We start from the raw sequence: 24,281 nt of genomic DNA on the forward strand, positions 1-24,281 counted from the left end.
CCTTTATAGAGAAACAAAGTGTAATTATGGTTAAAAATTCGTACTTTATCTACAGCATATTCGCTACTACTCTTACCAAAATTAAAGGTTCATGATATCTGCAATATTTGTATGAATTAAATATAGAAACATCTGTTCTTTAGGGGCCAACTTTTCAGGAATTATTTTTAACCATGTTTCTCCGTCTCTTTTTCCCCCATGTTGGGATATTCAAGGTGTATGTTTTATTGGTTACAACCACCCTAAAGACAATGAGACTCTGCCAGTCACTGATGAGGCCCTCATACAGAGACTCCAAGAGTATGAGGAGAAACTCAAAACTCAAAAGGGTTTCATTGCTGGAGAAGCAAATGACCAGCAATGGGACCCAGCAGGAGTCATTTACCCTGTGGATTACAACATCAGTGTTTTTATTACAGTTGTTTCAAATATCGATAATAGTTTTTATCAATGAACATTCAAACAAAGAACATTTTGGAAGACCTTCCAAACAAAACCACCTTGGCAGCATTTTATGACTTGTGTGTCCCCGATGTAAAAATTGGAGAGTGACTGGACCTTTAGAATATTATTTGATCTTCCAGTTTGCCCCACTAAACTTATTTAGTTGTGGAGAAAGACCTTTACAAAAACACTATGACAATGTTCTACAAAATGCTGATGAGGACCGTCTGGTCTTCTCTTTTTTTTCTTATATATAGAACATTAATCTTACAAATTCTACATCTTTTACATAATCGCATTACTTTTATTTATTTTTGACAATGTGCAATGGCTATGAAAAAAACCAAAACATTGACTCAAAAACTGGTTACAGTTAAAAGCAGATAAGTTATTAGTGCAGTAAAAAAAAAGGGTAATGATTAAGAAAGTAATATTTTATGTAATTTTATTAAAAACTGTAAAATTGTCACATAAAAAAAAGTAGCAATTTCAATACTTAATCGCCTGAGGGCTGCTCAACATGAACTGCAAACAAGATGACAGCATGAGTAGCAGAAGAAAAGAAATCCTAAAAAAAGAGAGCAAGTATTTCATCCATTACCTTGCTTTGTGTCTTTGCAATCATGAAGTAGCTAGAATCTGCCCATGCAGAGATATGGGAACAGTGTCTACATTGGAAGGCTGAGGTTAACTCTTATCAAATGGTTCATGTAGCAAGAATGGATGTTAAGAGAATCCGACGTGTGCTACAATATGAAAATTAAAGGCAACAAATCATATTCACATTTTATTCTGTGATGTTCAGGCACTTCCCGGACACTGATGGCACCAGTGCAGAACAGTTTCAAATAATTTAAAGTACAATCAATCACGTACGCGGTACAAGAACACACTGTTGATATCTTCATTTTTAGTTGATTATATTAAAAAAAGGCTATAAAAATGCTAAAAACATGTTGGATTACAAAGTTTGAGGGCACCAGCTTTTATATTCTTTACGATTTAAGTAAATACTGAAACTTGATAAAGGTAGTCCAACAATCCATTGTGTCAGAGTCAAAAAATGTACTGGTTGATTCCAACACACAACGGTGTGTAGACTTTACGGAGCAGGGGTGGTTGTGCAAAGTTTAAAGAAAGTCAGTTTGTATTCTTTCCTATCTGTTTCATTTATGCCTTCTAAAACCCATGCATGCCTCAATGAGGAAATAGAAGACTTCGGTTTACTGGGGGCACCTTTTCCATAGATCCTTCACATGGACCAGGTGGAGCACATGGACCAGGTGGAGGACGGAATGAAATTATTCTGAACAGGTAATATCACATTGGATACTTCTGAAGGAAACGACTGAAGGCATCATAGATTGCTTGCCTAAAACAAAAAAAATGAAAAAAATAGTGTGAATATTAGCGTGACCAGCCCGATGAAATACTCAACACTTCTGTTTAGTTTTCTGAAATGCCCCCCCCCCATTTTATATACTATGAACCAAATCCACCCTAAAAGTTAGTATAAAAATATAAAACGCAACGTATATGATGTGTGCATGGTCCTTTTACATTTTTGTGTAGTCGGTTTTTGCAAATGCATGCATCCTCCCAAATGCACTTGCAGCCTTCCTCAACCCTCAGGAGATGCATTTGGCAGAACGAATCTCTCTGCACACGATGTACTCACCTCCAGGCAAATCCAGTGCTAGCTTTGCTGAATGTAGGGAGCATATGTAAAGCTTTCCCATTGATTTCAATGGGAGCAATTACCTGCCAATAATTGGTTGCTTAAGATGTCAATCAGTGGCAGGAATAGTACCGCCATACTTCATTGGAAGAACTTCACTGCCACATACTGCATAGTCTGTGCCAGGTAAAGGCTTTTTTGGTCTATTACACACATCCATTGCTGATAATGTGTACGTATGTCACATACTTTAAGTCCGCATGTCAAGTAACAAAACATGTACTGCTACAGACCATCTCCAGCCAGTCCCTGTTAGCTTCACCCATATGATTTGTTCTACAGCAAATCCCGCTCATTAAGTGTCAGATCAGAAGGCATTATTTGTAAAAACTATGCTATAATGTCATACCTCCTCCTCACTCCGATCATTAGTTGGAGAGAGACAGAAGTGCTGGGTAACAACATGAAATATTTATTTCATTGTCATTTGAAGGGACCCCTGTTGGAATCATTAGCAATGTTGCACTACTCTGCTATAAATAGTAGTAAATAAGAAAGTTTTTATGGGTCCTAAACTAAGTAATGTTGCAAAAAAAAAAGTTCTTTCCTTGATTCATGTTTTATTTGTAATACAGATTGTGATGTATTATAAAATGATTTCAAAAGAAACACTACATGCTGAAATTGCTTCTGTCCTTAAGGGCTTAATGATGGCCTCCACCCAGAAATATCTTTATATACATGTTATTTTATGATCCAGTTCCAAATCTAAAATATCAAAACTACTGGCACTATTTCATGTTTAAATGTATCTCTGCTTTTCTGTGGAATACAGAGAACTGCATTAAAAACTCTACAAGTTGCATACTTAGGTACTTTTAATAGCCCTAGACTGGACACTGAAAAGTTTGTGGCCCTACAAAGGCCTTTGCCCACACTAACTTGGACGTCACGTGCCACCTACCCTTGCAGGCAGTGCAGTGACATCATGGGGCATTCCACACAAGATCCCATCTCCTTCATGTTTTCCATGCATCTCCTGCCATCAGTCCCTAACAAACAGGGCTTTGTGTGTGTGCATTTATGTGGCAGAATGATGTTATGGTTAATAAGCACATACCTGAAGAGCCCTTGCTTGAAGAGGTAGGCACTGACATGGCCTCCATCCAGATATCGAATCTCACACCCAGGCCAGATCTCTTGAAGGCTTCGTACCCCAACCCGTGGGACATAGGCATCCTCTTTGGCTTGAACAACTATGATTAGACTTGGATCAACTGGAACTACAGAAGCAATGCGAAAATAGAAGTCTGTTTAATATAACTGACTGAGCTTTTACAGGACATTTTGGTCTAGGTTCACCAGCACTGATGAGCGTCAATGACCTGAATTAAGAAACATACAATTGTTTGAGCAATCGTATGAGCGTTGCCCGCCACACCTGTTGTTTCTGTCCTGTTTATCCATTGTACAGTGCTGTGGAATATGATGGCACTATATGAAATACTAATAATGTAATCTTGCAAGGGTCTCCAGAGATATATAAAAAGTATAAAAGTCAAGATAGTATCTGGAGTTTGTTACTCTTTTAATGGATCGCCCCCTGACAACCCCATAATCTACACACAAGCTCACATGGATTGAAAAACAGCAAGGAATGCTGGTCTTTGCCCCTGTGCACAAAGCAAGGTCCATAAAGACGTGGACACGAACACAAGCAGCCAGAGTCCTGACCTTAACCAGATTTAAGACCTTTGGGATTAAATGGAACGTAAGCCATGCCTTCTTGCCCAACATTAGTGTCCATAATCAAACGCCCTCTTTTGGCTGAACAGGCACAAATTTCCAGACGCACTCCAAAATCTTAAGGATAGCCTTTCTAGAAGAGTGGAGGCTATTATGATGGAGGAGGGTTGTCCATATCAATGCCCATCATTTCGGAATAGGTTGGCCAACAAGCTCATATAGGTGTGACTGTCAGGTGTACACATACTTTTGGTCATGCACTAATATTTAATAAAAATGTAATGAACATTAAAATTAATACGTCATATAGTGTTCTCCATGCTCATGTTTATTAGTTTCCAAAAACAGGACTATTTTGAATAGAAGATTCGTACGTAGATGCTTACCTGAGAAGTTGGCAACATGTGTACATTCATCCATGACCCCTTTCATGAAAAGAAGAGACTCCCTTTGCAGCGCTTTGGTTCTCCTGTTCTCTTCTCTCTGTAAGTTTCTTTTGCCCACTCCGCCTGCCGAGCTGTCATTTCCACCAGCCAGCGTGCGTTCTGCATAGGGCACCTTAGAATCCTGCTGGAACAAAAGCCTGTCGCCATCGTTGTTGGCCTGGAAAGGCTGCACGGAGTGCACAGGCAGTGGATCTCTGGTGCTATTAAGGCTGAAAATGTTGGAAGCAAGTTTTAGGTGGGACAGGCTGTCAGCACTTCCTGCGAAATTCTTCACAAAATCCTGTCCCATTTTAAAGGAATCTGTCTAAAAAGAAAAAAAGGTTGGGAAGACACTGTTTGAACTAGAAACGTATTGAGAATGAACAGTAATGTTCCCTTTAAGCATAACTTAAATTTTAGAATAAATTATAAAGAATCCCCCATATGCATTTGCCCCTTTCTGCTTTGAGTATCCTAGTGGTGAGAAGTGTGGGATCACAGAGGAGGCACCATATTAAAGTACTTCAATTTACATTCTTTGTTCAAGAGGCTGTCTGGGACACTGGGGTGCTCCTTTAAAATAATTATACCATCAGTGCAGTGTAAAAGTGGCAAATAGGTGTGGGAACGCTGTAAAGTAAGAATGCTTTCCAAAACAGACATGTTAATTAATGTTATCTTAACAAAATGCAAAGTGAGTGAATAGACCATAAATGAAGCGGTTGGCCAAGGAAACAGATAAGAGACACTCTCTTATCTGAAGATGCCCATCAGCTAAGCACTTGCAGAAAATCGTGGGACCATGGTAAACCCATCGATTGTTTGGTCAGAAGTGGTCTTCATGGAAGACTTGCAGCCAAAAAGCCATACCTCCGTGGAAAGAAGGCCAAGCGACTCAACTGTTCACGCACACAGGAACTGGGGTGCAGAAAAATGGCAGCAGATGCTGGACTGATTAATTAAAATTTGAAACACTTGGCTGTAGCAGAAGGCAATTTGTTCGCTGAAGGCTGGAGAGCAGTCATGAGTGTTTGGAGGCAACAGTGAAGAGTGGTAGAACTTCCTTGCAAGTTTGGGCTGCATTTCTGCAAATGGAGTTGGGGATTTGGTCAGAGTTAATGGTCTCCACAATATCGAGAAGTACAGGGAGATACTTATCCATCATCCAGTAAAATCAGGGAGGTATCTTATTGACCCCAAATGTATTCTACTGCATGATGACGACCCCAAACATACAGCCAAAGCCACTAAGAACTATCTTCAGCGTAAAGAAGAACTATGTGTCCTGGAAGTGATGGTATGGCCCCCATAGAACCCTGATCTCAGTCTGAGATTACATGAAGAAAGTGACACAGCAGAGGCGGTTAACCAAATGCAAACTATTAACATGTCTATTTTGGAAATCATTCTTACTTTACAGCATTTCTCCTCCTGCCTAAAACATCTGCACAGCGCCGTACATCCCATATTCAAAATGCAAGTGTCACATTTTGGTTTGTTTTGTAACAAATACAAGTCACCTTCTTGTAGCGTCAGCCTTCCTAATCTCGTTCTTGTAGACCAACCTCTTTCCAATCATTTAGAACTGTGGCATGCCGCTATACCCAATAAAGGTTTCACAGGCTTGTATGGGTTTTACTTGACTCAAATGCCACATCTAGGTGGTTTACTCACTAAAGTTCAGAACAAACTATACTCTTATTCACCCAAGAAGATTTACAGAAACCATATTACGGTACAAATAAGACAGAAGTTATTTGCCAAGCCAAATCACTTCTGAAAGGACGGTGCTTGGGTCATTATGCATAATGGGATATACTTACCCCACAGTACTCGAGTAGATGTACAAGTTCCTCCTCGTAGACTGTCTGCGTTGAATACTGTTTCTCCAGCTCTGTCCAATTAACAGCTTTACTTAGAACTCCCTATAAAATAAACAAGGAATGAGTCAGTAGGAATAGATTAGGGCTGCAACTAACGATTATTTTAATAATCGATTAGTTGGCCGATTATTTTTTCGATTAATCGATTAATCGGATAAAAAAATTCAATTTTTTTCAATTTAAGATAATGTAATAAAAAACGTACAATTTACACTTTCATCTCTTTATTGCAATGGCCTCTCTTTTTTCACCTTCTTATTTTACTGACATAATAATAAAAGCTACAAGAACCCAAACACGGTGTTTCTCAAACTAGGTTTTAATACAAAGTTATTAGTAAATATTAATTCATATGTTAACTATTTTTCATATTTAATAAAAACTATGAGAAAAAAGCCTTGTTTAATTTTTTTTATTTACCAAACTGCCCCCGGTTATGCACATCAGACCCCCAGCTTGCCACTCTGCCCCCATATATGCCTTATACCTCTTATATGCCAGATTCCACTGTGCCCCCTGATACTCCTTATATGCCAGAGATATGTAACTGAGCCCCCTGATATACCTTTTATCCCCAGATATGTTTTATGCCCCACTGATATGCCTAATATCAATATGCCTTATACCCCCTATATGCCACTGAGCCCCCTGATATACCTTTTACCCCCAGATATATTTTATGCCCCACTGATATGCCTAATATCGATATGCCTTATACCCCCTATATACCCTGAAATTCATAATACCCCCCATACATCACTATAACTCACCCATACACCACTCTGGCTCCTTCCCCTCCCATACTCTACTCTGGCTCCTCCCCCTCCCATACATCACTTTGCCCCCCATACATCACTTTGGCTCCTCCCCCTCCCATATACCACTTTGTCTCCTTCCCCCTCCCATACACCACTCTGGCTCCTCCCCCTCCCATACATCACTTTGGCTCCCCCCCTCTCATACATCACTTTGGCTCCTCCCCCTCCCATATACCACTTTGCCTCCTCCCCCCTCTCATACACCACTCTGGCTCCTCCCCCTCTCATACATCACTTTGGCTCCTCCCCCTCCCATATACCACTTTGGCTCCTCCCCCCTCCCATACACCACTCTGGCTCCTCCCCCTCCCATATACCACTTTGCCTCCTCCCCCCTCCCATACACCACTCTGCCTCCTCCCCCTCCCATACCTCATTTTGGCTCCCCCCCATACTCCACTCTGCCTCCTCCCCCTCCCATACATCACTTTGGCTCCTCCCCCTCTCATACATCACTTTGGCTCCTCCCCTCCCATACCACTCTGGCTCCTCCCCCTCCCATACCTCATTTTGGCTCCCCCCCTCCCATACTCCACCCTGCCTCCTCCCCCTCCCATACTCCACTCTGCCTCCTCCCCCTCCCATACATCACTTTGCCTCCCCCCTCATACATCACTTTGCCTCCTCCCCCCTCCCATACTCCACTCTGCCTCCTCAGCAACGGGGTTCAAAAGACATCAGGGAGCCGGGTAGAGAGGCAGAGTGGCGTATGGGAGGGGGAGGAGCCAGAGTGGTGTATGGGAGGGTGGCTCCCATACACCCTCTGACTCCTCCCCCCTCCCATACACCGCTCTGCCTCTCTACCCGGCTTCGTTGCTGACCGGCACTTTCCCTGCAGCTTCATAGAAGCCACAGTGTAAGTGAAGGTGAATAACGGAGGCTGTCTGTGCGATGCAGATCCCCACCGGCTGACAGAGAGGATGATTCTCTGTCAGCCTGTGAGTGTCTGCATCGCACAGACAGCCTCCATTACTGCCCTTCACTTACACTGTGGCTTCTATGAAGCTGCAGGGAAAGTGCCGGTCAGCAATGGAGCCGGGTAGAGAGGCAGAGCGGTGTATGGGAGGGGGGAGGAGGCAGATGGGAGGGGGGAGAGAGCCGGAAGTGAGAGACCGGCCGACAGTGAGGGGAATCCAGGTCCCCTGCAGCGTTGCGGGGGATCTGGATTCCGGTGTTATAATCCGATCTCTGTTTGAGATCGGATTATATAAGGAGAGGAGTTTTTCAGAGCATTTGCTCTGAAAAAAACCTCTTTTTATAATCGATAAAAATAGATTCGATTAATCGATGATGAAATTCGTTGCCAACGATTTTCATAATCGATTATTATCGATTTTATCGATTAGTTGTTTCAGCTCTAGAATAGATATTAAAATTAGTGGGGTTTTTTTCATGTTTACTTAGGACATGTATTAATGTGCGCTGCTGGACTGTAGGGCTGCAACAACTAATCGATAAAATTGATAATGAATATATATATATATATATATATACCGTATTGGCTCGAATATAGGCCGCACTTTTTTCCCCCACTTTAAGACTTTAAAGTGGGGGTGCGGCCTATATTCGGGCTCTAGCGCCCGACGCCCGGGACATGCAGTCCCGGGCGCCGGGCAGGCAGCGGGGTTAAGATACAGATCCCCCGCAGCGGTGCAGGGGACCTGCATCCTTCTCCCCGATACGCTCAGACAGCCTCCCCTGCCAGCACTTCCCACGGGGGGGGTGCCGGCACGGGAGGTTATCTAAGCGTTTTACCTCTGCCCACCCCCGACTTACCGGAGCAGACTCCCGGGTGTCTTGCGGGGCCGGCGGGAGACATTTACGCAATACGCGCATGCAACTTCCGGTACCGGAAATTGCATACGCGTATTGCGTAGATGTCCCTCGCCGGCCCCGCAAGACACCCGGGAGTCTGCTCCGGTAAGTCGAGGAGGGGGGGGCAGAGGAGGACAGCTGCAGCGGATCGCGGGGAGGGAAGACAGCGGCAGCGTATCGCGGGGAGGGAGGACAGCGGCAGCGGATCGCGGGGAGGGAGGACAGCGGCAGCGGATCGCGGGGAGGGAGGACAGCGGCAGCGGATCGCGGGGAGGGAGGACAGCGGCAGCGGATCGCGGTGAGGGAGGACAGCGGCAGCGGATCTCGGGGAGGGAGGACAGCGGCAGCGTATCGCGGGGAGGGAGGACAGCGGCAGCGTATCGCGGGGAGGGAGGACAGCGGCAGCGTATCTCGGGGGGGGGATACAGAGTGGCAGCATGTTTTTTTTGGTGCTTTTTTAAAGAAAAAAAACTTTTTCTTTAAAAAAGCACCAAACTTTTAGGGTGCGGCCTATATACGGGGGCGGCCTATATCCGAGCCAATACGGTATATATATATATATATATATATATATATATATATATATATATATATATATATATATATATATATATATATATGTGTGTGTGTGTGTGTGTGTGTATAATTATATATTACACATATACACACATACACATATCTCAATACTCAAAACGGTGACATGCACTCAACAGAACAGTTACATGTACTAATGTGTGTTCAATTACCGTTGTGAAGACTCCAGAGGCTGTCGACCAGGAAAGGCAAGGAACCAATGGAATTGGCTTAGGCCAGTTTGTCACTGCTAATGAAGCCATCTAAGCAAAAAGACAGTTTAAATGTAGATTAAAAACTGAAATAAACCAGGGCTTTCAAATATCTCTTGGTGTAAGAGATTAGAACACCAGCAACAGCACATTAACTCAGTCTTGTGAGTGTAGCCTGTAAGTGCCACTATATCCCTTTTGTATGTACCGACTCAAATTTGAATTTAATATACATTCTTGTATTAATGCCGATAAATAAAACATTTAATGTAATACAGTATATTGAGATGAACTGGAATCCAGAAGACTGTCAATACGTGTTATGACTTACGTGGCCTCCCATTGAAATGCCAGTCATCCCCAGAGGTCCATATCCTTCCCTCTCCAGCCAGTGTAACAGGGCAGCAGATTCCAACACAAGCGCTGCTCCCATTACAAACAGGTCAGATACATTCTTTAACGATGATCTCCTTTACAAACAGGAAAATAAAATATCGGCAAAATATCCACACCAGAAGATTTACAGCTTTCCTTTACACAGCATGAGGGCGGCAACACTTAACACACAAATGTATCCTAAACATAAAGATAGCCAGTAGTGACGTTATTATAAACTCTAAACTTAACACCAGTTCTGAGAAAACTATGCATTTACTAAAGACAGCCTTTATACCTTTTAATACTACATGACTACCACCATCTTAGTGTCTCAGTGCCACTGGATGTAGAAGAGTATTTTCCCCCCCGGGGTCTCCTCATTAAGAGTCCTCCCATGCTTTGATGTGTCAGCCCACCAGCACATCGACCCCAGAATTTCTTCATTACAGCTCACAAAATCCATACTTTAGGTGCGATTTCCCCAAACATACTAACAAAGAGTAGACAGCCAACATCATATACCCTAAGCAAAACAAATAAATTTTCACACTTACAGTTGGTCCTTCGGTTTTCTATAGCCATGTAAAAAAAAATGAGAAGTTAAGGAAAGCAAATATATATAGAGACGCATGCTTATTTTTAGCGATAACATTTCTTTTCCCAAATATAAAAATAGCCCGGCCAGGAGTGAGAGCTCTGTAATCAGCATTGGATCCCTGTATGAAGGTCACGATGGTTGTTTTGTGGCAAGGCCTGATCATACATATCTTTGGTCTGCCAGAGGACTTTACATTTCCTTAAAATGTGATTAATATTATATATATTGCATCTCTATTATCTCGGTAGGTAGGATTTTTACAACGGAAAAGGATATAATACGGATTTTCCAACAAGAGGGATGCCATACCAGCCTCTTTGAGCATGGGACGTGCCATTAACGTTCTTCTCCGCCAGAAATACTAATCGAGGGGTGAAAGAGACAGGTTAAAAACACAAATCTTTGGAAACCTACATGAGCAGTACACAAAGAGATTATACAAATAAAATATAACATTGATAACATGGAGCCAAGCAATGCCCAATAACGGAACAGAAAATGCTTTAAAAGGAGGTACTTCTCCGTTTCATTATCATAAGTACAGTGAAGTACCCCCAGGTTCTCTGAGCAGTGTGCACACGTGAAGCCCCTCTTTCGCTCAACCTATATGCCAGGTACTGCAATGTTTACTGGCAATGAGCATGCATGGACGACATGTGCAGCGGCTCACATTGTATTCAGAGCTCCCTAATAAACTTCCACTGCAGAAAGAGCACGGCTGGTCCTTTATAATGTATGGCTAAATGAGTGAGAGTTGTTTAGCCACCCTACCCATTTAATTATGCAGGGCCAGTTTAGCCCTTCTTGCTGGAGAAACCGGCCTGTCCTTCACGATCATTAGCGTAGCGAGAGCTGAAACCACAACTCCCTGGCAAACTGTACATTTAGTGAAGAGAATACTAATATCTATCTTTTATTCTTCTTAATAGTAATTAAATCCTCACACTGCAGTGTAATATTAGATATTACACCTAAAGTATACATAAGGTCTACTGCGTGTGTGATTATATATATATATATATATATATATACACACACACATATATATATATATACACACACCTTGTACCAGTGACTTGGCTAAATCAAAATAATATTTTTAGCTATTTTAACTGCATAGCCACCTGCATGCGTGTCTTCTTGGCTGCCGTATAATTGGGATAACATGCCAGTAGTTCCAGAATAATTCTACCCCCCGCCCCCCGCAGTGAATATCCCTGCTGACATAAGTACTAGGAACACTTAAGCCCATGTTGGTGTGTGTATCATAGCACATGCTGTAAAGGCAAACATTAAAAATCATGTTCCGATTAGGCTTGTATTTGTTGAATCGGTAGGGGAAGTCATAGCAGTCATTTGCACCTACACTGCCACGACCTACAAAGCACTAACTGGCTTAATAAGAATGTTGCTCGGCTTCCAGCTAATGTAAACATAACGTATAAATGAGTATTGAGTCCCCTCTGAGTGAGGGCATAAATCCTCTCTGGTAGGACTATCTATGCCAGATACTGAAGAGTTATCCCAAGCTAACAATCAAACTTTCCAAAATGTTATATATAACCTTCACGTATGAACACATGCACCATATCAGCAAAGTCAAGCTTTGGCAAAAACACATGTATGCCTTTGAGTAATTTCTATTCTTTCACGTCACACTCACATGGTCACCTGTGCCAGCCAGATGGATACAGACAGGTCTGTATTTGCTCTTCCATTCTTTAGGGACTATAAACTGGAATCTATCAAATGGGGGGAAAAGTACATAAAAGGTAACTGAAAAAGGGTTGTAGGGTAATCCTGCAAAGAAGGAAATAAATCATGGGAAACAATAAACTGTAAGTCATTCATTGGCTCTGAAAGCGCACAACGATACGAGTACGGGAAAGGACATTTATGAGAGAAAAATGCTATATGCCATTGCCGCCACGTCTGTGTAAGGCTGTGTCTCACCGTGCTATAACGGTTTCCGAAGGCATGACATCCGCTACATGGTGAACCAGTGGAGATGTAAAGTGCCCGTCAAGGATCTTGCAGTCCGTTTGCTCTTCAATCTGGAAGAAAAGAATGGGTTCAGTGAAATAATTAGGATTATTGTACAAAGGCAACATTTTTAGTGAGGATGCTTCTGGAAACGTATATGAGAGGAAGACGATGGCATTAAATAGTTTAAGTGGTAGGTCATCATCACAACAACATATTTATATGATGTAATATATAAATATAAAAACCAAAACACACATACAGATGCTGTCGGAGGAAGCATACCTTGTCAATATGTACAGGGTAGTCCTTTGGCACAAGGTGCTGACATTTTTCTCTGTTTCCAATAACCTTCCGAAATTCAAAAAGTCTAGAAAGAAAAAAGAAAAAAAAAAAGGAGGGAAGGGAAGGGAAGATCTGAGTAACTACACAATCACTGAAGTATGGAAGTATTTTAAGTTAGGATTTTTATGACTTAAGTCAAGTATATTTAAAATATACACAGATCACTACCCTGCCCAACGAAGGCATCTGAAAATCTGCGAGTTTACTGGAAAGTTGACACATTACAGTCCAGTGTAGTGTAGTCAGGTTACAAGGGCCCAGCACCAGTAAAGCTTCCCCCCCTCCACACCGTCAAATGCATTGTTAGCGTGGTGGCTTTCAGCAAACGTGAATTAAGTGTAATGCATTTGAAATACACAAATATATGATACGTGATACGTAGGAGTCTATCAGGGATTGCGTAACCTACCTTTTTAGGTCCTCAGGCTTTCCCCATCCTCGGATGAAAAACTTTGTGAGGAGCAGCCGCCGGTATAGAACATCCAGCTTGCTCAAGCCCATTGGAAGATGTCACATCTGTGAAAGGAGAAGCCATGTTTTTGGCTGCAAATTGTACTGAATGTACGAATAAGAAAATGGTTCTGTTCCCCATATTTTGAGGTTATGCTCTCACATCCCACTAATCCTCGTTCCAAACCAATGTGAGATGCCTTCATTGTGCTGGCATTCAAAAATCCCTATTGTCCTATATAATAATACTTTTCATACGGGGGGAGCAGCAGATCACATAGCAACTGTCAACCTACACATTTCTAAACGTATTCATTAAACGTAACCAGTTTGTGCTTTTTGTTTTGTGGCAGATAGTGGCAAACTCGCATGACAATTAACACCACCAAAAGTGAAGAGAAAAAAAAACACAAATCAAGTAAATTACTAGAACAGGGGGACAAACACATTTCACAGTTGTAGATTGTTAATAAGTTACTCTTATTATAACTCGCATGTTTGGGTAACAAATTAACACATTGTAAAATTTAGGATGTAGCAAAGTGACTTCGAGAGGGTATTTCAAAGGCTTTTTTTTTTTTTTTTTTTTTTTTTTTTACAACAAGGTGAGCTTTATTCAAACAATAAGGAATTACTAGAAGAGACCAGCACGGTGCATGCAATACATTCAGCCCACATGATCTAAAGCCTGGTATATAGCATTATTTGTGAAATGTGCTGATGAGAAAGAGGGGGAGAAACGCCAGTTCACAGACTATGGGCTTTATATAAGACAATAGCAGCTCTTTTTTTTGTTTTTTTAAAGCCCCTTTGGAAATTGAATTCCATTATACATTATTCCGTCCGCAGTTTGTAAAAAAAATAACAGAAAGAACGGCTTGGAAGCCATGCCGTGATATTTCACCTATTCGATCTGTAACCAGCACGCAGGGCATTTCCAACCTGACTCTTCACCCACTTTGCCGTCTCCTCCCCCTGAGCGCAGACACTATCTTCTTGCTCTGTGACACAGTCCACAATGGCTTATACATTACGCTACTTACCAGGCCCTACCCGGTGCGAAGAGGACAAACACAGCATTCACCACATTGTAAAAGGGAATAATCAAAGGTTTGGGGTCACTTAGCTGTTTTCATGGAAAACAAGGACATCTCTAGCCGTAAAATAACTGCAATTGGCAATTAGCTTTTCAAAAGTAAACCTGGATTAGCGAACACAACGTAGGAGTGATGGGAGTGATAAAGGTTCTCTGTACGCCAATAAAGATATTCCATTAAAAATCAGCCCCAGCTACAATAGCCATTTGCAATGTTAACACTGTCTGTGCTGTATTTCTGTTCCTTTTCATGTAATTTAACGGGTTATTTGGGTCAAGGTCATTACTAAGTGACCCCACATATTTGAACGGTAGCATATAAAGATTCAATAAACAATCTTTATTACTTATTCCCTTATATTATACTGATAACTTTTAAAAATAATTGACTGTAGATGAGCAAGAGGGGGCAAAACGTTGAAATAAGTAATTCTAGCAATGTTGCACGTTTTATTTTGGCATTTGGTAAAATATGTAAACGGAGACGACGGCTGGAATGCTAGTGACGCAAAAAATATTCCTAGCAAGTATAAAAATACAAAATATAATAGTGTCTGCTACCCAAACAAGGGCAGTTTCCTACTTTATTGTCAACAGGCGGAGGTGCAGTAGGGTGACACAATGTGACGTTACGTGACATAGTAAGGAAGGTGTCTACGTTCGTTATTGGAAGACAGGGGCCGGGGTGCCTCTCGGCTTTACTTGCTGCTGCTGCTGCCGCCATAGTATAAGGTGTAAGGTGCCAAACCGAGCCCGATCACATATCAGACTCGATCAGTTCGAGCTGCTTCCTGACCACGGGTTGCAACCTGGGTACTCATTCATTCGGGGTTAAAGGATCTTCGGCTTTTGAAACACATAAGGGGCTACTTAAAGAGACGTGCTGGTGGATATGTTTCAACACAGTCTTATCACCATGGCAACCAACAGAATGCTCCAATCAGATGGTGAACGGCACCAAAAGTCTCTTTTACAAATAACCCCCGACTGCATCATTCATAACGTCACACTAACTGCTGATCTTTATCACAGAAATCATACACAGGTTTACTTGGGTTCTGCGCTTACTGCTCAAAGGCTACTAATCATCCTGAAGTCCGACATGACATCCACCTTAAAGCGGCCATCACACAGAGAGAGGGCGCGACATTCCCTCAATGCCAGCATATACTAACACAGGGACTTGATATAGCAGCGCTCCCTAACAACAAGCACACTAAGTATATAGTCACTAATGGGAGAGTTTGCAAGAGAGCTGTGCTCCAGCAAGAAGGGACGAGCTGGCCCTGTATAATGCATAATTTAATGTCCCTGAGCCAAGCTCTGCTTGCAGAAGAAGCTCACTGGCGTTGGCCATTCAGGCTGGATAGTGACGTCAAGGAGCTGAAACCACAAGCCACAATAGTCATAATATGTCACCCACGGCACTACACCAAACCCCATCATGAGCACTCCTACACAATATCATCCCAGGGACACGGGGGAGACTTCACCTCCCGCCCCTCACTCACCAAGCGTCCTGAAGGGCGGCCCTGCCCGAACGCATGTGCGGGGCTCCCTGCGGATGGCGCCGGTTTACGGTCAGTCAGAGTAACACTGACACGGGAGCACGAGTGGTGTGGGCGGCACCAGACATGACGTCACGCGGCGCATGTATTCCACTCCCGAACGTAATTGCACCTTGCCAGAGCCCGTCTGGGACACTAGGGAAAGGAAGGGTTAAGGCTCTGGAAGTCACATGACACACGGTCAACGGTTCACAGCGCCATATTTGAGAATGGTTGTTATGCCTGAATTTCCAGTTTGTGGGCGTGGTTATGGTGCGTGTATCTGCGCCCAGTAATACACTTTTAGATGGGAGGCTGTCAGATTTCCGTTTGCAGTAGGCCATTGGGTGCGTGCTATTGGATAGATGCCCTTAGTAAAGATGGCGTTGGGTGCTTCAGTGGGTTAACAACAAACATTCTAGACACATGACTGATCCTTTAATGTGCAAGTTGGAAACATAGGGGTATGTGTGAATCCCGCGCGTGCCCTGTATCAGGTAATACACTGGCACCAATTTCTCTTGGGGTCAAAAGAGTTTCTGGATGATCTGTTTGCCCGGTCGCTAAGTGTGAGTCTGACATGGTTTCATTGAACTGTCTATACGTTAGAAAATATTAAACCAATGTATTTATCCGTAATAGTTCTCCTAAAAATGTCAATTCGGAATTCAGATCGCCACTTTCACAAGGTTCTCAAGTCCATTATTGATATGTTAATATGTAATCGCACATACAGCAGTCATCTGTATCTAATGTGCAACTGCCCTTCCAGTTCTAAAGTGACATATAAGTACATTCTTTCATTATCACAACATCAGATCTGCATAATTGTTAAATCCAGTATGCCTTGGTTATAAACACATGCCCAGAAAGAGATCTGTGAATAAAACCTACGGCCCCAATAACATAAACTGATTTCTGATTACCTGTGTAATCTCTGTGTTGGTTACTTCTTCCAGTGGGATCAAACTTCTCCGTAAATAACTCTGTGTAGGAGAAGCTGTCGCTGCTAGACAAGATGGCTTCGTTAAGTGATGAAGAGACCCAACCGCTCCTGAGGGCTTCACATGTTGGGTAAGGCTGCGAGGAATATTGTTGGTACAGAATCGCCTGTGATTTACCGTATTTTAGATTATTTTTTTTGTTATTATAATTGATTGTTTTATATAGCGCCACCATATTCCACAGCGCTGTACGATGGGTAAACAGGACATAACAAGTAGTAAATAACATAACATAAGAGTTTACAATCTGGTTAGATATGCCGCTATAAATGAATTCGATATTAAACACAATTTACATTATTCAGGTAAAGTGTTCTGTTCAGACTCCTGGTGGCTCATTAGAAAATTAGGTATGTTCTCTAAACCTTCCCCGTTCCGTCAGACTTCCTCCTTGTACGCAACTTTCAAAAGCTCTCTGAAAACCCGCCTTTTTTTGAGAAGTGTACAACATTTCTTCCTAAAACTCTCAGCCCATCCAAGCCGTCCTCTTCTATTGTCTCACTTCCCCCTCAACCACCCACTAGATTGTAAGCTCATAAGAGCAGGGCCCTCTTCTCCTTTTGTGCCAGTTTGTTATCGTGTGTGACTTAATTATTTCACTGATTGTAACAGCGCTAAGGAATCTGCTGGCGCTCTATAAATCACTGTAATGTAAACCAGGAGTAATCCAAGGGCTACTCAGCCCTTTTCACAAGACAAGTTTACTGAGATTGAGACGTCTTTACACTTTCTGCAACTGTAGACAATGAATATAACAATCACTATAACATTTCTGATAATCCTGGTGCCTATTCATTACTGAGGGTCACTCTTTTTTTTCTTGTATTTTGGCTTCAGGGAAACCGTGGAAACTCATCAGCAACATAAGAGCAGGTGGTGGTCTATTAGAGTCATGTACCTAACTATGTTCCTGAGCAGTGTAGGTAAGTATGAAACACATTCCCACACAGCTATGACCCGATTTCTAACAACACAACTGGCAAAGACATACATGTAATAAGCTACAACTGAATGCAGCGTGTGTTCGCCCCATTTATTTCAGGGTTCTCAATCGTGATGACCTCAGTCTGGCCATATCTTCAAAAGGTTAGTCACACAACACAATGTATGTGAAATCTCTGTGGTCAGGTGTTTATTGCTTGGGAAAGTATATAGCTGATAGCGTAATGTGTAGACTAAACAGGCATAAAACACCCTGTTTACTATTTTGTACTCATTTTTATCTTAGATTGACAAGAGTGCTGATACCGGTTTTCTTGGTTGGGTTATCGCATCATTCAGCTTGGGCCAGATGATCGCTTCACCTTTGTTTGGACTTTGGTCCAACCACAGGCCAAGAAGGGAACCTCTTGTGGTCTCCATAAGTATCTTCGTAGCCGCCAGTTTCCTGTACACCTATGTGCACCTTCCAGCTTCACACAACAAGTATTATATGCTGATTTCCAGGGCACTAGTAGGCTTTGGGTCAGGTATGTTTCAGGTACATCTTATAATTTAAGGTGGTTGAGGGATTAGCAGAAGCTTAGAAGTTGACTCCTTGAAATGGACCACTAGCTACAAATCCACTACTGTATTAAGTATTCATTTGTGTTTCCTAGTGTTTGAGTACCAACCTTTAAGCTGCTATCTATTAATAGTTTTAGAGAATAAGAATGTGCATTCATCTTAGCCTTAGCAGCTGCCCTTCTGTGAGTTTTAGATGTGTTAACTTAGTCACAATCAAGCATTTGTAAGGTATAGTCTGTTTCCTCTTTTGCTGGTGTGTCGGTTCTCCTTGGTGTCTTGTGGTATCCATTTAAAATTACTTTCAGGTAGAAGTCGTACATTTCAGGCTGCTTTTCCTTTTTATCAGTCTGAGGATGTCTGAGGATGCCTTGTAAAGTATCCCAAAACAGAGAAATAGAGGTGGTGAGGACATGGGGTGGCTTTAGATGTTCTTTAATATCTTGTTTCTACAATCAATTGTAGATCTGGTTCAGACGGCTATTTCAGGGCCGAAATTCTTTACCGTACTAATGTATCACTCCTGAGTTTTTAAAACAAAGCATTATCTGCAATTTTAGGGAATGTTGCAGTTGTTCGATCGTATGTTGCTGGAGCAACTTCGCTGTCTGAAAGAACAAGTGCAATGGCTAACATCAGTGCCTTCCAAGCTCTGGGGTTTATTCTGGGTCCAGGTGTGTGTACCTTCTCTATCCTAATAATGGACTTTTAATTTTTTTATTCTCATAAATGATACTGGATAAAATCAATGGGCATGCTTTCTGTGAAACTTCTATACAAGCCAGTGGTGAAGCTGCAGCTGGCCGACAACGACCATGGAGAAGAAGCATTACATTAAAGGTGACACTCAGCTAGTATACGTACGACAGCTGGAGTGTGCCTTTAAGACATGTAATTAAATCCAACTACACTAACGTTGTATATTTCCCAGCTCTACCGCCATATCTGCCTCCACACATATAGAGCATATTACTCAGTTGTGTTTTTCATTTCCCATGATATTTCCAGGAAGGTTAGATTGGAAATCCCTCTTAGTCCATTTAAGAATTATTCTTATTCTCTACCTGATCAGCCTACTTAAAGTATGATACTGTAGCGAGATGCCTGTGCCATCATTCAGCTCAACACGAGAATAACAGTTTAGATTTAATTGATGTGCGTGTGAAAAGTCATTGGAAACAAAAAAAAAAACACAAACAAAAAAACACTGTGTATGCAAATGCGGAAGAGTTAGAATAGAAATGGACTGAGGCTGACATGGTTCATGTATCCGTGTTTCTTTTGTTCAGATGGTGCCCATCTGGCTTCTGAGGATAATTAAAAATAGATAGCCATGTAAAACAATAAATAATAATGACGCTCGTTAATAATAAGCAACGACTGAGATGCTAGATGAAGCTTACAGAACTAAGCGTCATTATTATTTATTGTTTTATATGGCGCCGTCGTATTTCACAACGATGAACAATGGGTCATGGTTGCTTTTGTGTCCTTTTATTTTGTTATTTTTTTTTATAATATTAATACAAAATTACATTTTTTTAAAAAAATGGTTAGAGGAGAGTAGGTTCAACAGCAAACTTGGGTTTGAGCAAACAATCAAGTTAAATGCATAGCAAGGAATAAAATAATGGCAGATGTAAATAATGCGTGTAAAATAAATAGAACTGATTATAATGTCTTGCAAGTCTTCTATTTGTTTTCTGTTCTGATAAGGACCAGACAAGATCAGTTATTGTCCTTGTTCCTCAGCTTTCCAGGCCTGCTTTACCTTGATTGGGGAAAAGGGAGTGACCTTCCAAGCCATCTATCTGCAACTGAACATGTACACGGTGCCATCCCTAATGGGGGCATTTCTTGGAATTGTTAACATCATATTGGTATTTGCAATATTCAGGTAATAATTCAATTGCATTCTTTCATCCTTTGGTGGTACTTTATCTAATAGCTTTCTGGACAGGTCGAATCTTGGTTTAAAGGAGAACTCCCATCACAGTTTTTTCATTTTTTTTTTTTTAAATACTAGTATCATCTAAAAAAAGATATCATTTTTTTTGTATCACTTTGTTATAAATAATTTAGCTAGGTGTGGTGTTTGATTTTAGAATGTAACTAAATATTACATGGTTCCCTACAATGATGACCTACATGGGTCAATTAATTGTATTATTTGTATTTTTTACAGGGAACACAGAGTTGATGATCTCGGAAACCAGATAGTTAGTGTCAACTATGAAACGGAAGGTAATGTATCTTCCAATCTGTTCTCAGATAACCTATAATATTGATAACTTATAGTTACTCAAAGACTATTTAAAAAGCAACTTTTCTATTGTACATACTATCCGTAAAAGCAGTTGGGTTATCTTTCCTTGTATATACACTATATATATATATATATATATATATATATATATATATATATATATATATATATATTCAGCCATAACATTATCAGCACCTGCTTAATATTGTGTAGGTCCTCCTTTTGCTGCCAAAACAGCCCTGACCCGTCGAGGCATGGACTCCACTAGACTTGTGTTAAGGTGTTTTCAATTGTTTTCAGGCTCTGAAACAGAAAATTATGATGATGAGCCCACTGACCCGATTGCAGTTGTGTCATCAAACATTCTTTTCTTTGTCATCTTGTTTGTATTTGCCATTTTCGAGACGTAAGTATGTTTATCCTAGTTCTCTTATATGGATGGAATGATTGTTCTGCTTAAAATTCCATGTAGATAGAGTTTTCAATGGAGATACCCTGCAATTGTTCAAGATGCTATGGTACCAATTCACTAGTGATCTTTTTTTGCTTAGGGAACACATTGCTGGGCTTAACATTACATTAATTTATATAGTGTCAGCAGGTCCCATAGTGCTGTTACATTAGCAGACATTACATATACTAGCCCAGACGGAGAAGAGGGACCTTCTCTTGCGAGCTTACAGAGCTTAAGAGAGGACTGCTTGAGTGAGGATGAGTTGATTGTAGCAAGGGTGGTATGGAGAAATGTGTTGGTCTTGCAGGTGGACATGGCACATAGTTTCTTTAGCATGCTGGTTGAGGTCGTTGGGAAGGAAAAGGTTGAATTTAACTCTGGAGGTTATAGGGAGCCAATGAATTGAATGGCAGAGTGGGGCAGCAGAAGAGGAAAGGTGGGAAAGGAGATTTAGTCTGGCAGCAGTGTTCAGGATGGATTATTTTGGTTGTTTCTTGTGTAAGGAAAGAACATATTTGGAAGATGTTTCTCGGGATGGCGGGAAATTAGAGGGTCAAGTGAGCAGGTGGTGAGGTGGGGGGATGAGAGGACATCAGAGGTGCTGGGGACAGAGGAGAGTGTGGTAAAAGTAGAATAACAGACATTTAGGGTTGTGGCGGTTTGTTTGGAGAGATGGTATAGGAGTGGAGCATGAGTTTGTAATATTTGGAAGAGATTTGCGTTTAGATTAGATTTTCTACCAAATTCATAATAGGACATCTTGCGGTGTCATAACCCTTAATATTTTTTATATTTAGCATGTATATTCTGGCCATTTCAGGGAAGTGGCTACACGAAGTTTGTGTGTGGAATTTCAAGAAAAACACATAAAAGAAAAAAAAAACTTCTTGTATGGCCTAGACCTTGGCATAGAGCAGGTAGGGAAATGCCTAGACCTTGGCATAGCATGCATGGGAGATAGGAAGCACTTCAGGCGTCATGTAAACACTTAAAGGCCCTTTGTTTTTTCCAGCCAGGGGTAGGCACCAACATTGCTCATGGTGCCTATTTACTGGGATTTGTGGTGGACAATTTAGTGATGTTCTATGGACCTTCACAAACCTTGCCATGGACACTGATGCCCTTTGCCTATCCCTGGCACCTATATAAGCATTTTGAGGCACTACCAGAAGCCAACTGACCCCTCACAAGCTCTAATCCTCTGTTATATGATGTGTTTGAATACATTCCATGTTTAGACCTGTGGCATTTTGTCTCAAGAGATTTGTGCTCTTCAGATTGCGATTCTTTTCTCCCACCCTTTTAGTATCGCTACTCCTTTAACAATGGACATGTATGCATGGACCCGCACCAAAGCTGTTTTCTACAATGGAGTCATCCTTGCTGGAGTGGGCCTTGAGTCAATTGTTGTGTTCATTGCTGTAAAAGCTCTCTCTAAAAAGTAAGTAATACTAGTACTTTAGACAAGTGTGTTTTTTTTGTAGTCACATAGGGGTCTCTCACAGGGAAAAAAAATAAAGAACACAAGAATTCTGTCTCATCAAGGCCTTATTTTGTGGACAGCAAATCTAAAATGCTTCTGCTTTGGCTGGACCATTGATTTCCATGGCAGACAAAAACCCAATATTTATCAGAGCCGGATGCTCATTCTAAGCGTTGGTATTAATAACTAGATTATATTACTCTTTGTGTCAATTTTTGTTTGCAGTCTGCCTCAGCTTCATGGACTGTGCCAATCAGGGTTGGGCACCAACATTTCTCGTGGTGCACAATTGTACAATGCAGCTTTTGATTACCACTGTGTTTTCATTTTTTTACTTTTGCAAACGTCATTGTGCTGCAGGGTTGGAGAGCGTGTGTTGCTCCTTGGAGGACTGGCAGTAATTTGGGTTGGTTTCTTTATTCTATTACCCTGGGGAAACCAGTTTCCAAAGATCCAGTGGACAGGTACACACATCTTGTCTTTCTTTGTAAAGTATTAACCATGTTAGCTAGTAAAGACTGTAAACTCTACATATGATCTTCTCTTATATACAGACATCCAGAATAACACAATACAAAACGCCGGCTACCGGGGTTTGGGCTCGGTAGCCTCCGGTAATCACACAGTGGAGCCAACTGGTTGCCCAGCTATACAGACCTGGTGCTTCTACACACCAGTTATCTACCTGGCACAGTATCTAACATCTGACATTTTGATTGGTGTCGGATACCCAGTTTGTAATGTCATGTCCTATACCTTATACTCAAAGATAATTGGCCCCAGACCACAGGTAAGAATGTTGTGGTGAAAATTTTGTGTGAAAAACTACTATTTGCTTATTCTTTCATATTCATTTTTCTACATAATTGTACCCCATTATTTTTCTCCGCAGGGCGTATATATGGGTTGGTTAACTGCTGCTGGTAGTATCGCCCGCACCGTCGGGCCGGTGTTTGTCAGCCAAATTTACACGCGTTTTGGACCTAGATGGACGTTTAGTCTAATTTGTGCCATTGTCGCAGTCTCTATATTACACCTGACAGCGGTTTATAAGAGACTTATTGCTTTTTCTCACCGTTATGGTAGAATATAGCATAAAGAGAATATGCAAAAATGAAAGATTTTTCTATTTTTAAAGACAAAAATAGTTGTTTTAAATGTTGTTAATAAGAATACTTATTAATTTATGACAAATATATTTTAATGACAATATTACATATTTTATTGTAAATATGTAGAAGATAATTAATATTTAAGGTCAAATGTGTTAAAAATAAGACTGTGATGTACTTGACTACTCACTACAAATGGTTAAAGGTATGCTTTTTGTAATACTGTTCCATGTATTAACAAGCTGTATAATTTATAAGCATCATGATTCTAGCAATTTGAATATAGAATATTTGCCCATGTGGGCTACGTAGGAGAGGCTGCTAGACACATAAAGAAACAGAATTTTTTTTAGCACGATCTATTATTATTATTGTTAATTATCATCTTTAATGCAAACTAGCTAGAGATAAGTGATCAATAACACCAGACCCAGGGTTGTTGGTATGCATAATAATTCTTACACCGCT

At 41.2% G+C, this 24,281-nt stretch overlaps 2 protein-coding genes across 3 annotated transcripts; one reads left to right on the plus strand and one right to left on the minus strand.

Annotated features, from left to right (window-relative positions):
• Positions 1 to 872: 872 nt before the first annotated feature.
• Positions 873 to 16,203, minus strand: ABHD18 (abhydrolase domain containing 18). Its single transcript, XM_053461343.1, has 13 exons — positions 15,956 to 16,203; positions 13,308 to 13,414; positions 12,839 to 12,923; positions 12,524 to 12,624; positions 12,234 to 12,312; positions 10,847 to 10,931; positions 10,527 to 10,554; positions 9,926 to 10,064; positions 9,556 to 9,645; positions 6,117 to 6,218; positions 4,255 to 4,618; positions 3,243 to 3,405; positions 873 to 1,816 (listed from the first exon to the last, which is right to left on the minus strand). The coding sequence occupies exons 2-13, from the start codon at positions 13,397 to 13,399 to the stop codon at positions 1,765 to 1,767; spliced, it is 1,380 nt and encodes a 459-aa protein (XP_053317318.1). The 5' UTR covers positions 13,400 to 13,414; positions 15,956 to 16,203; the 3' UTR covers positions 873 to 1,764.
• A 258-nt stretch (positions 16,204 to 16,461) lies between these two features.
• MFSD8 (major facilitator superfamily domain containing 8) lies at positions 16,462 to 23,820 on the plus strand. 2 transcript variants are annotated; one of them, XM_053455547.1, is made up of 13 exons: positions 16,462 to 16,488; positions 16,951 to 17,065; positions 17,833 to 17,918; positions 18,038 to 18,081; positions 18,224 to 18,464; positions 19,059 to 19,172; positions 20,251 to 20,395; positions 20,684 to 20,742; positions 21,065 to 21,170; positions 22,525 to 22,659; positions 23,062 to 23,165; positions 23,256 to 23,491; positions 23,594 to 23,820. In XM_053455547.1, exons 2-13 carry the CDS (start codon positions 17,010 to 17,012, stop codon positions 23,792 to 23,794), a joined length of 1,527 nt encoding a protein of 508 aa, XP_053311522.1. In that variant the 5' UTR covers positions 16,462 to 16,488; positions 16,951 to 17,009; the 3' UTR covers positions 23,795 to 23,820. The 2 variants fall into 2 exon arrangements, with proteins under 2 accessions (XP_053311522.1, XP_053311530.1); XM_053455555.1 differs by lacking the exon at positions 16,462 to 16,488 and adding an exon at positions 16,514 to 16,560.
• Positions 23,821 to 24,281: the final 461 nt, after the last annotated feature.

The sequence above is a fragment of the Spea bombifrons genome, chromosome 1 (assembly GCF_027358695.1).
Source record: "Spea bombifrons isolate aSpeBom1 chromosome 1, aSpeBom1.2.pri, whole genome shotgun sequence".
In the NCBI taxonomy this organism is placed as follows: domain Eukaryota; kingdom Metazoa; phylum Chordata; class Amphibia; order Anura; family Pelobatidae; genus Spea; species Spea bombifrons.

What these genes read in the sequence shown, in the direction of transcription:
- ABHD18 (XM_053461343.1), bottom strand. Translation starts at nt 13,399, where the DNA reads ATGGGCTTGAGCAAGCTGGATGTTCTATACCGGCGGCTGCTCCTCACA. An exon ending in AGAAAACCGAAGGACCAACT is followed by an intron (nt 10,065 to 10,526) that starts GTAAGTGTGAAA and finishes CTGTTTGTAAAG; the next exon opens with GAGATCATCGTTAAAGAATG. An exon ending in ATCTACTCGAGTACTGTGGG is followed by an intron (nt 4,619 to 6,116) that starts GTAAGTATATCC and finishes TTTTCTTTTTAG; the next exon opens with ACAGATTCCTTTAAAATGGG.
- MFSD8 (XM_053455547.1), top strand. Translation starts at nt 17,010, where the DNA reads ATGGCTTCGTTAAGTGATGAAGAGACCCAACCGCTCCTGAGGGCTTCA. An exon ending in ACTAGTAGGCTTTGGGTCAG is followed by an intron (nt 18,465 to 19,058) that starts GTATGTTTCAGG and finishes CTGCAATTTTAG; the next exon opens with GGAATGTTGCAGTTGTTCGA. An exon ending in TTGGTATTTGCAATATTCAG is followed by an intron (nt 20,396 to 20,683) that starts GTAATAATTCAA and finishes TATTTTTTACAG; the next exon opens with GGAACACAGAGTTGATGATC.